Below are 12242 nucleotides of genomic sequence, written 5' to 3'. Positions count from 1 at the left end.
CCCCGCCCAACCGCCCTGGGTCGGGTCGCACACAGGATGCCCGCTGCCCCGGGTCGCAGATAGCAGGCCCAGATGGCGGCAGGGCAGGCGGGATGGCGCTGTCCCACCCCACCACCCCGGGGGGCAAATAGCAGGCCTGGATGGCAGCGGGGCAGGCGGGATGGTGCTGTGCCGCCCTGCCTGCTGTATGCAAATTAGCCGCCATCTTTGTTGGTTAATTTGCATATTGTGCTGATTAGCCAATGGGAGGTGTAGCGAAGGTACAATTACCATGTTTGTCTATTATTAGATAGGATATTTAAATGCCATTTAACAAAGAAAAATCAACCAAAAAAATGAGTTCACGTGTCACCTCTGACACACGTGTCATAGGTTCGCCATCACTGGTTTAGGAGGAAATGAGGAGCTCTGCTTTGGGAATCCCGCGGGAGGCCTCCGATGGGAATGACCAGCGGGAGGGAAGAGCCTGGGCGGCGATGGACTTACTGCACAGTGTGCGGCCCACCAGGCCGATGCCTCTTCGTGGGTGTGGGCCATCTCCGCTTAGCACTAATCTCTAACAAGGAAGCTGATGGAAAGGGAAAGCCTTTACGGGTAGAGAGAGGAAAAAGGCGTTAAGAAAAAGATACAATTCACATTTTCATGTTTTAGTGGAAATCACTGTCTTTTAGATGTTGAATACTCACGTTTAAATTCAGTGACAGACTTGCAGATAAAGATGGTGGACCAAAGACAAGCATTTATTTTGGCTCCCTCCCAAAACACTTAATAAAATGTCAGTCAGTAAGATATCAAAACGATGTTTGTAGGATTTTTTTTAAAATCCTCACCTGAGGATACTTTCATTGATTCTAAAGAGAAAGGGGAGCAGGGAGAGAGAGAGAGAGTGAAACATCAATGTGCGACACAGATCATTGCCTCCTGCATGCACCCCGACCACGAATCAAACCCATAACCTTTTGGTGCCCAGGATAATGCTCAACCAACCGAGTCCCCCCGCCAGGCTGAAAAGGATATTTTTTAAAGGATTTAACCCCGTAGGGCAGGGAGGATGGGAAAGGAGACACAGCAACAAGATTTTGGAAGCTGCACGTGGCAAAGGCGAGAGGAGCCTACCTCGCCGGTGGAGGAGGCAGAGGACCAGCCTTAGAAGGCGCAGGGCTGGCGTGGAGGGAGCTTCTGTAAGTGGAGTGAGGGGCACACACGGGAGCAGCTCCAACTATATTTCAGGAGCAGTCCCTCTCCACAGCCCCTCTCCAGAGGGTGCGACAGCGTCTGGGTTTTGATTCCGGGCACAGTTGAAGGCAGGAGTAGTAGTGAAATGGGCTGAGGGTGAAGCAAATGGATCCCTTTTTCTGTTAAGGTTTGCTAGCTTCCCCTTTGTCAATAGAAGGTATTCATTGTATTACCTTCGACAAACTTACCACATGAACATTATTAGGGAATCAGATTGTCTGTTGAGGAAATCTCAGACTTACCTGTTACTGTTCCTCTCCCATTGATATGCCTTTGTGTGGTCAGGTGAGTCCTGAGGGATTAAGAAGCAGAATCTCCAATGGGTGTGTGAACTTAACTGTTGGTGTTGGAGCTGAAAATCTTCACATCACCCTTTAAAACTGTCTGCCTTTATTGAGAAAATACACACTCATACACATATCAAGGAGTGATTGGAGTATTTTTGTTTACATTTCTTACTGACTGCAGTGCACCGTTGCTTGATAGACCACGCGGTTAACATTCTAGCTATGGATTTAATGCCCTAAATCGGTTTCAGAATGTCTGGAAGAATGCCCCAGCTCTGATGTTGATCAGCGGGGCACAGGATCAAACCCTGCCTGCGTGGAGTGCATCTGAGAACCAGACAGATCAAGAGCCAGGCTCTCGCTAATTAATTACAGCTCATCACTTTGTCCGTGAAGGGGCTTATTTCATCTATAATACTAATGAGCTTGGTGACTTGGTTTCTAAGTCAACAAGAAATTAGAAAGGGAAGGGGCTATTGATGACGGGAGGGTCGCAAGGGAAGTGGTAATATAAGAATGACTTAAAATCAGAAATGATGCGGGAGGTTTCAGTGCTGAGCTGTCACCCTTAGTTAACTGGAAAGGTTTTCCTGAGCACCGAGTTCCCAAGTCGCGGGGTACTGAGATTTTGTTTTCTTTTTAGCCTTGGTTATTCTGGTATTTGTGTTGGTTCCTTTATCGTTTTTCAGAATATTTACAGGTAACCGGTAACTCTGTTGATATAGTTAATTCAATGTAGTGAACTATTTTCACAAAGAAAAAGGATGTGAGCTGAAGAAAGTTGTTCCTGTTTCTATTTCTAAGGTAAACCGATGCAATTTTAAAGTTTAAGAGAATGTAGAGCTCAGTTCATGGACCACAGTGGGCCCTGGACGACAGGCTTCCACAGAGGGCACAGCAGCCCTCTCTCTCCCTGGGTTTCCCCTCCGCAGGGTCAACAGTCCGGACGTGGGGGTTCTACCCACTTGATGTAAGGGCCTTGGGCATCTGTGGGTTTGGATGTCCATGTGGTTCCTGGAACCAGTCTCCTCACCCCCCATACTGAGGGACGGCTGAGTTTGGGGGAGTCAGAAGCTGTAAACATTATTACTGTGCAGGGGTGGGCGCCCCCACCTCCACATTGTTCAGGGTCAGCTGTATGTCTATATATGTGAGTGAGAGAGAGGTGGGGAATCTTAGGTTTTTAAAAATAGATGAAACCCTCGTAGCATGAAATGCCTGTCTTCCTTCTTCCTAGGCTTCTGGCTTATCTTCGCTTCCACCTGTTTTCGTGTTCTCCCAGCACCGAATACACACCCGGTCCCAGGACCTGACTCTTTGCATGCCCTCCGCTTCCTGCTTTCCTCTCCTCTCTCTGGAGGCCGTGCTCTCTTCTTTCTTCCCTGGGTCAGTCACACCCTGGAGAGCAAGGGTTTGCTGAGGGCCCACTTCGGTGGTGTCCCATCTCTGCTGGGAGGGGTCCGGAGTTCCCTCCGAGCCTCATGGCAGAAGCAGCAGCGCCTTCACTGGGTCCTTGCAGGCCAGCTGTGCAGCCTTCCCATCCCGGGCCCTCAGTGGCTTTGGGGTCCGCGTTATTTCTGTCCCACCGCTCAGCCATCATAGTGGTTGGACGGCATTGGTGAGGCCCGCACTGCAGCGCAGAGATGCCTCCACCCACAGGCTGTGGACACTGGGAGCTGGAACGTAGCTCACTGAGCTTGGGCCTCGCATAGGCCAGCACGTGTATCGGACCACCTGAGAAACCCACTTTGTTTTGAGGGGATCATTAACTTGGGGCATAATTCATATGTCAAATTGATAGTTTTAAGTTTTAAATAAGAACGCTATATTTTATTGACCCTCACCTTGTCCTAGCTGGGGGGCATGTCAACTTCCTCTGCCCCCTCTTTCCTGCTCAGCCGCCATTCCCGGGTACAGCTAATGAAATGATGTGCCCACACTGGGGAGAGGCGGGTGCCTGTAACGTGGAGCGTTTGCATTGTCACTGTGTGCGCGCATCAGCTCTTACTTCTGCGTTTGGCTTTTTTGCAGGTCCCTAGCTGTTGGTAGTAAGTCCGGTTATAAGTTTTTCTCCCTTTCTTCTGTGGATAAGCTGGAACAGATCTATGAATGCAGTAAGTGTTTGCTTTATTTCCCCTCTTAAACATATGGACACGTGTCACTGGAATTGATATGCATTCTTACATCAGACACTGACTCAGGTCCAGGTGCCCAACCAGTTCTCTCCCTTCCCCTTAGTCCACCGCGAGGTGGCTGCTGGGGACAGTTGCGTGTGTCCTCCCAGATCTTTTCTGTTTATTTGCATACTTATAAATGTACATATCTGTTTGACGGGTTGATTTTTTTCTGATACATGGCATCATACTGTATGCATTATTCTGTAATCCCCCGCTTCTCACGCCACTCACACCGTTCAGGTTTCTGTCGTGCAGGGCTTCCGGGGTTGAAGGTTGTACAGTCCCCGTAGGAATGATTTGTTTTCCTCAGCTGCCGTTTTCTGGGATTTGCATAGCCGGCGTGTGGGAGGCAATCTGGAATTGCAGAAGGGGCGTGAGCTTGACTTCTCGCTCGTCACTGTGTGACTTTAGACGGGCCTCGGGGTCTTCAGTTTCCTGGGTGTGCGCAGGACCTGCTGATCAGCAGGGGCCCGCCCTCCCAGCGAGAGGCCCTCCCACACGCGTGACACCTCTCCTGTGGCTAGACGCCTCGTATCTGTTCTTGGTTCCCTCCGCTCCGCAAACATTGAGGACCTGCTGTCTGCCAGCCCTGTTTTGTTCGTGGACATCGTGGTAGTGACTAGTTCCTGCTCTCATGACACTTACATTTAAACGGAGGAAGGCAAAACCAAGTGCACGCTTCTGTGCATGGCAGGCGGGGGCACAGAGAGCAGCAAACACATAAATACCACCTGGCCCCCCTTAGCCTCCGATGAAGACCCCAGGGGAGTGCTGAGTCTGGCCCACCCGGCAGCCGGCCGCAGCCTTGCGGTCAGTCAGCTCCTGACTCTGGTTCCGCCCGGCAGCTTGTTCTGTCCTCCGCCCGCCCCTGGCGCTCACCGGCTCCCCTGAGAAAGCCCGCTCCGCTGCGGAGCGGGAGCTGTGCTCTGGGGACCGGGTAGCTGCGAGCTGGTGCGCTGGCTCATCTCAGGTGGGTGTCCATGTTTCCGAGAACCCCACTGGCCGCCTCCACGGGACCCACGCAGGATCGCTCCCAGTAGGGGATTCCTTCAGGGAAGGGCGCCTGGTCTCTGGGCAAAGGATTCCCTTGGGCTCTTCCATGACTGAACATTTACTAAAACTGACCCAAACCGCGGCTGGGTTGTGCTGCTGAATGGTTGCTGTAGCGACTAGTCATCTGCTTTGAGATCCACAGAATTTCCCCGTTTGGAGACCCAGTGCTAGTAAGAATACCTGATCTTCACTCTCCTCAACTGAGTCAGTTTAGTGACTGATTTGTCCTCTTGAAGCTTATTCACTGGTTTTTGGCACCTCGTTTCTCGGTGCTTTCTGGTGGAACAGAATGTGTCGTCTTGGTAGCATTGTTAAGAGAGTCGGTGATTGCGGACCAACACGGTGATTTCTTTGTTCTTCTCAGTGATCTTTGGCTTTTAAAAAATAGGTGGTGAAGTGGATGTAGAACTTTTTGGGGGTAAATACTTTATTTTTTGACATGTTTTTTATTGATTTTAGAGAAAGAGGAAGGAAGAAGGAGAGAGAAACATCGATCAGTTGTCTCCCGTACGCACCCCACTTGAGAATCAAACCCAAAACCCAGATGTGTGCCCTGGCTGGGAATCGAACCAGCGACCTTCCAGTGCGTGGGATGAAGCTCAACCAACTGAGCACACCGGCCAGGGCTCGAGGGTTCATACTCGAGGGGTAACCGCAGCTGTTAAGTTCTTTCCTCCTAGAGCGGCGTCCGCCTTTCCTCTGTCACGTACTTGCACTGAGTTAGAGAAAAGGGTGTCTCTTAGAAAACAGATCAGCTGCTGAGCCCAGACTGTTTTCTGGCATTTTCTACACACAGACTCAGAGCAAAGAATAGTACTGATGCCTCAAAACTTAGCCTTGGCTCAGGGCTGGCTCACCCTCCTACCTCTTAACCGTCCCATGCGCTCAGGTCTGCCCGCAGCCACTGTTGCTGTTACAGAAGAGCGAGCCAGGGCTGGGCCGGGGAAGCGAGACTGACAGCTTCTGGTTCTTCTGTTTAATTAAGCAAGGGAACCTTTGCCCTTTGCCCAGCAGCAGGGGGAGACTTTTCTGTTGTTTTATACTATGTCTATTGTTGTAATTTCAAACTTTTCAAGTTGGGAGGACTCCCATGTATGCTTTGCTGTGCTTGGTTGTGGGTGCCCATTTCTGTTCCTCTTTATGTCCTTCGTTAGTTTGAAGGCAAATAATATGCAAACCTCTGGTATCCCTCCCAGGAAGTACTGCAATGAAATCACAGTGTCCTTGCATTTTGTAAGGTCCTGAGCTGGGGGAACATCCCTCACGAGGCATCGGTTCTGGGGGAGACATGAGCCGGCTGCCCTTGCCTCTGCCACAGCAGCAGAGCCTGCCTCCCTGATCGAACGCCTCTGGCCCGGCCGGCGTGCTCAGTGGTTGAGTGTCGACCTATGAACCAGGTCATGGGGTCTATTCCTGGTCAGGGAATCACATGCCTGGGTTGCAGGCTTGATCCCCAGTGTGGGGTGTGTATGAGGCAACCGACCAGTGATTCTCTCTCATCACTGATGTTTCTCTCTCTCTCCCTCTCCTTTCCTCTCTGAAATCAGTAGAAATATTTTTTTTTTTTTTTTTTAAAAAGAAGGAAATGCCTCTGGAGATCCATGTGCCTTTGATCGCGCAGTGAGCCATCGCTGCCTTCACGGGCCCTCGTCCTGGTAAGGATCTGAGAGGGGTGCTTTCTGACGTCGCTCTGAAGTGACAGCCGTGCACTGGCTGGAACAGTGTCAGTGAGACTTAGAGTAATGGGGCGTGCAGGGAGGAACTCCAGCGGCCTCTCTGCTTAAATCTGTTGTAATGGAAGCTTGGGGTCTCCGGCGCCCCGGGATCCAACAGCCTGAGTGCTACTGGCACTGGTGTCTTGGTAACGGGCCCTCTTCAGTGATTACAAATGAGCAGCCTTGCTTCTCTTGCTTTTCATTTGATTGCAGTACCTTCAGTCATCAGCCTGGCTCATCAGGCACCATCATTTCATGGGAGGGCTGAGCCGTGTGTCCTTCCCCTTCGTAGGAAGTGACTGCTGGGTACATGGGTTCTGTGTGTGTTCGTGTGTTAAATGTTCCTTGGAGCCCAGATGGCGTGGCTCAGTGGTTGAACATCAACCTGTGAACCAGAAGGTCACGGTTTAATTCCCAGTCAGGGCACATGCTTGGAGCTTGATCCTCAGGCTCGATCCCCAGTGTGGGGCTACAGGAGGTAGCCAGTCAGTGATTCTCTCTCATCGTGGATGTTTCTCTCTCCCTGTCCTTTCCTCTCTGGAATCAATAAAAATATGTTAAAAAAATAAAGTTCCCTGGGTCCTGGTCAGTGTAACTCAGTGGTTAGAACCTCATTCTTTGCACTGAAGGGTTATGGGTTTGATCCCTGGGCAGGGTGTGTGTGAGGCAACCAATCGATGTTTCTCTTTCTCTTCCTTCCTCTCTTTCTAGAATCAATGAAAAACATATCTTCGGGTAAGAATTTAAAAATTCCCTGGGCCCTGGCTGGCAAGCTCAGTGGTTAGAGCATGCCCCTGCGTACCAGAGGGTCTCGGGTTTGATTTTCGGTCAAGGGCATGTACCTGGGTGTGGGTTCGTTCCCCTGACCTGGTCAGGGCATATGTGGGAGGCAACGGATCAATGTCTCTTTCTTTTTCTCTTTCTCTCCCACCCTCTTTGTCCCTCCCACTCCTTTCCTTTCTACGCTCTATTAAAAAAAAAATTAATGGAAAAAATATCCTCACTCCTTGGGTGAGGATTGAATACAAATTCCCTGCGAGTTGGGTGTAATGAACATGGGAAAGAGCTTCTTGAAATGGCACCGGAGAAAGCAGTGAGCCGCAGCCGCTCCCGGCACCGCCCTAGGGCTGGGGACTCGCAGGGGACCCTTTTGTGCTGTTGTTTCTTCCCAGGTGACAGGAATGGGTTGGCTCCAGGTGTTGTGGCCTTGGCCTTTGGCTCCTGGCTCCTTTGGAGTTTGATGACGCTCATGGGTGTTCCCTCAGGAAAGCCCAGTGTTTGGTATTTGGCTTGGCCGTGTAAGAGCCCCCTGAATGCGAGTGTTCCAGGACCCAGGGGCTCTGGTCTCTGAGGAGACCCTGGTGAGGTCCTGCCCTGACGCCTCGCCCAGCCTCTCACCAGCCCTGCCTTCCTGTGCTTACATCAGATCTTAATATATTGGCCAAAATTCAAATTTCCGCAGTAGTCTGCCTGTGTGGTTTTTTTTAACACATGAGTCTAAGGTAAGATATGTTTGTTGCCTTTTTTTAAAATATGTTTTTGTTGATTTTAGAGAGGAAAGGAGAGGGATGGAGAGATAGAAAGGTCATTTATATGCTATCAGAATCACCTGTTTTAAGTGTACAATTCGATGGGTTTTAGTGTATTTACTAAGTTGCACTGCCTACCATAATCTAATTTTAAAACATTTTTATCTTCCCCAAATGAAACCCTGAGTCCCTCAGCGGTCACTCCCATTTTCCTCCGCCCACCTCACCCCTGGGCAAGCACCCGTCTGCCTTCTGCCTCTAGGGATGTGCGGCTCTGGGCGTTTCAGATAAAGGGAGTCCTACCCGACTGGCTCCTTTCACATAGGAAGTTTGCAGGGTTCACCCATGTTGGAGCATGTGTCAGTACTGATGTCTTTTCATTGCTCGGTGCCATTACACTGTGTGACTAGAGACCATGTTTTGTTGATGGCCATTTGGGTTGTGACTTTTAAAGGATGCTGCTGTGAACGTTTGTGTTCAAGTTGTTGGGTGGATGTGTGTTTTCATTTCTCTCTATTTAAAAATATATAATGTTTTTGTTGATTTTAAAGAGAGGAAGGGAGAGGGGAGAAAGAAATATTGATTGCCTGCTGCAACCTGGGCATTGCCCTGACCGGGCATTGAGCTGGTGACCTGGTACACGGGGCGACGCTCAGCCAACAGCCACAGCAGCCGGGGCTTCCTGTCTCCCAAGCAGGCAGATGCCGGGGGGCATGACATTGCTGGGCGAGCATCTTTGTTTTGCCCACTTGTGAGAACAGCTGTTAGAAGAATCAACAGATAAACATTTGATAGTTTGTAGATACTGCCAAATTGTCCTTAAAAAGGGGCAGGGCCATGTTTTTATTAATGGTGCAAGCACCTTTCTCCTCACTTCCTGCCACACAGGCATTATCCAACATTTTCATACTTGGGAGATGAGTCTAAGATAAGAAATATGCTTGTTGCCTTTTTAAAAATGTTTTTATTGATTTCAGAGAGAGGAAGGGAGGGGGATAGAGAGAGAGAAATGTCAATGAGAGAAACATCGATGGGCTGCCTCCTGCACACCCTCTCCTGGGATTGAACCCGAAATCGAGCATGTGCCTTACCTGTGAATCTAACTGTGACCTCCTGGTTCATGGGCAGACCTCAGCCCCTGAGCCACATCCGCCGGGCTGCTCCTTGCCTTTAACTGCTTGTTTCTTTCCTCTGCCTGCTTTTCTGTGGGATTATTAGTCTCTTACTGACTTAAAACAACTTCACCGTTTGCCGTGGGTTGCCAGTATTTCTTCTGGATTGGTGTTTGCTTTTGACCTTGTGGATGGTCTTGTTGCCTTTCTGAGGTCTGGAGTTTCTGTGTTTGAATGCATTTGTCTTCTCGTAAGTTCTCTCTGAGAGGCTTGTCCTGCTCCGGGCGACGCGAGATGGGCTCCTGAGATGTAAGATGTCTTCTCTTTTTAGTCACAGACGAGAACATATTTTCCTACATCCTTATTTATCTAGAGGGGCTTACCAGACTTACTTCCGGGTGAAAGGTCAGGATGATGACCTTTGAAACTTCAGAAAAGAAAAAATAGGCAGAAAGTGCATGTTTATTAAATCAGGTGATGGGCCTATGGAGGGGTTCAGTATACTGTTCTCTTTAACGACTATTTGCAGTTAAAAGCAGCTTTGCTGCCTGGCCGGCGTGGCTCCGTGGTTGAGCATTGACCTATGAACCAGGAGGTCACAGTTCAGTTCCCAGTCAGGGCACAGGCCCAGGTTGCAGGCTTGATCCCCAGTGTGGGGCGTGCAGGAGGCAGCCGATCAGTGATTCTCTCATCGTTGATGCTTCTTTCTCTCTCTCTCTCTCCCTCCCTCCCTCCCTCTCTCCCTCCCTCCCCTCTCTTCCTCCTTCCCTCAAATCAATAAAAATATAGAAAAAAGATAGCTTTGCTGTTTCCATACAAGCACCCTCTGTTTTTAAAATTCTAAGAGTTCTCACCTGCTTTTTTTTTTTTTTTTTTTTCATTAAAATTTCAAACTTACCATTGGCTGGGGAAGGTGAGAACACCCAGCCCATCAGATCTGCGTCTCAGTAGATGCCCCCTGGTACTTCAGCATGGGCACTGCTGACGGCGGTCAGTGCTGCGTCCTTTTCTTTGGGGGTGGTATTGGCACAGGAGCGTGCAGACCTGGAGTGAGCGTGCTGCGTTTGGACAGGAGCAGCTGTCCCCTGAGCCCCATCGGGGTTCACTGTCACTCCAGCCCCACTCCCGCCACCGCTGAGGCCAGTGCTCCGGGTTTTCTCTAGCGCAGGCTACGCCTGCCTGTTCTGGAAGGTCCGAGCAACGCAGCAGGTGCTCTTGGATGGGTCTTTCAGCCGAATGCTTTTGAGAGTTATCCGTATCGTTGCATGTTTCCCTGGGCCCTTGAACAACACGGGTGCACTGCGCAGGCCCACGCAGGTCGTGTTGGATGACACCTGCTGTTTCCCATCTGCGGGTGCGGCGGGCCGACTGCATGATTGCTCTCCACCATCTTACATCGGGGCTGAGCGCGTGGGTGTTGGTGTCCACGGTCCTGGAACCACTCCCCTGTGGCACCGAAGGTAGTTACGTTTTTGGATTCAAAAGTAAACACTTGGATTTCCTACTCCGAGGGGTTTCTCCTGCCTTTTCAAGGGTCGGCCTCGTATGACAGTTTGTTGAGTCTGACTCATGGGCCCCTGGGCTTTTCCAGTTCTTGGCTGTTAAGAATAAAGCTGCCGGGAGCATTCTTGTGCAGCTCCCTTTGTGGACATGGGTTTTATTTATCTTAGGTGAATACCTAGGAGAAGAACATGGGATTCCTTTTATAAGAAACGACCAGTTTCCTAAGCGTGTGTCCTGTTTCTCATCCCTGTGGTGCTGTGTGCTTGTCTGGTTGCTCTGTGCCCTCGCCAGCAGGTGGCGTCAGTCTTTCCCACGTTGGCCTTTCTGATGTATGAATGACGAGTCTCATATGGTTTTGATTTGAATTTCCCTGATGGTGTCGGGCACCTTCGTGTCCTTGTTAGCCATTTGTATAGCTTTTGTGAAATGTCTGTTCAGATCTTTTGTTCCTTTTTAAATTTGGTTGTTTGTCTTTATTGAGTTGCCAGAGTTCTTTAGATGTTCTGGGTACCAACCCTTTGTCAGATAATGTCTTGTGAAAATTTTTTTCCCTGTTCTGTGGCTTGTCTTATCTGTTGAGCACACATGTTGACTTTTGATGAAGTCTGATATTTTTTCATTTATGATTTTTGCTTGCTGTGTCCTTCCTGAGAAACCTTTACGTACCAGTACGTTGAGATCTTTTTCTCTGTGAAAGCTCTTGGTTTCTGATTTTTTGCAGTTAAAAGTAGCTGTGCTGCCTGGTCAGCATGGCTCCTTGCTTGAACATTGGACTTGGTAGCTTCAGCTTTTCTGTCAGTTTCGTGATCACCTCAGTTTAATTTTGCTGTGTGGTGTGAGGTAGGAGTAAAGGCTAATTTTTCCTGTTCAGCCATTTGTTGAACAGATTTGTCTTCCTTCATGGATTGCTTTGGTGCTTAAAAGAATCCTCTAAGGGCGGGTCTAGTTCTGCTGTTTGCTCTTCTCCATTGATTATTTGTCAGTCTCTGTGTCATAACGTGCTGTCTGTTGGCTGTAGCTTTCTTTATATACTGAGTGTTGAAGTCATAGGGCGTAAGTCCTTCAATCTAGTTCTTTTTCAAGATAGCCTTGGATATTCTAGAACAGTGGTTCTCAGCCTTCCTAACGCCGCGACCCTGTAATACAGTTCCTCATGTGGTGGTGACCCCCAGCCATAAAATTATTTTCGTTGCTACTTCATAACTGTAATTTTGCTACTGTTATGAATTGTAATGTAAATATCTCATATGCAGGATGTATTTTCATTGTTACAAATTGAACATAATTAAAGCACAGTGATTAGTCACAAAAACAATATGTAATTATATGTTTTCCGATGGTCTTAGGCGACCCCTGTGAAAGGGTCGTTCGACCCCCAAAGGGGTCGCGACCCACAGGTTGGCGACCCACAGGTGGAGAACCGCTGTTCTAGATGCTTTGCCTTTCTGGTTTTTTTTTTTTTTTTTTTTTTTAAATATATTTTATTGATTTTTTACAGAGAGGAAGGGAGAGAGATAGAGAGTTAGAAACATCGACGAGAGAGAAACATCGATCAGCTGCCTCCTGCACATCCCCCACTAGGGATGTGCCCGCAACCAACGCATATGCCCTTGACCGGAATCGAACCTGG

The 12242-nt window shown here is 49.2% G+C and overlaps 1 protein-coding gene across 6 annotated transcripts in view; it reads left to right on the top strand.

The window, feature by feature from the left end:
- Positions 1-12242, top strand: part of WIPI2 (WD repeat domain, phosphoinositide interacting 2) — a 39270-nt gene that overhangs the window by 13981 nt on the left and 13047 nt on the right. For 2 of the 6 annotated variants that reach the window (XM_081093151.1, XM_081093148.1), the window contains exon 2: positions 3555-3637. The exons of 3 other annotated variants lie outside the window; for them this stretch is intronic. Coding sequence is in view for 2 of the 3 variants with exons in the window: in XM_081093148.1 (XP_080949274.1) it covers positions 3555-3637 (83 nt within the window). In the remaining variant the exon portion in view is untranslated. Of the gene's footprint in view, positions 1-2760; positions 2910-3554; positions 3638-12242 lie in introns of all 6 variants that reach the window. One more of the 6 variants, XM_081093149.1, reaches the window with a different exon arrangement.

The sequence above is a fragment of the Myotis nattereri genome, assembly GCF_964212035.1.
Source record: "Myotis nattereri genome assembly, chromosome: 5".
Taxonomy (NCBI): domain Eukaryota; kingdom Metazoa; phylum Chordata; class Mammalia; order Chiroptera; family Vespertilionidae; genus Myotis; species Myotis nattereri.
This window is presented reverse-complemented; position numbering and strand designations above follow the sequence as displayed.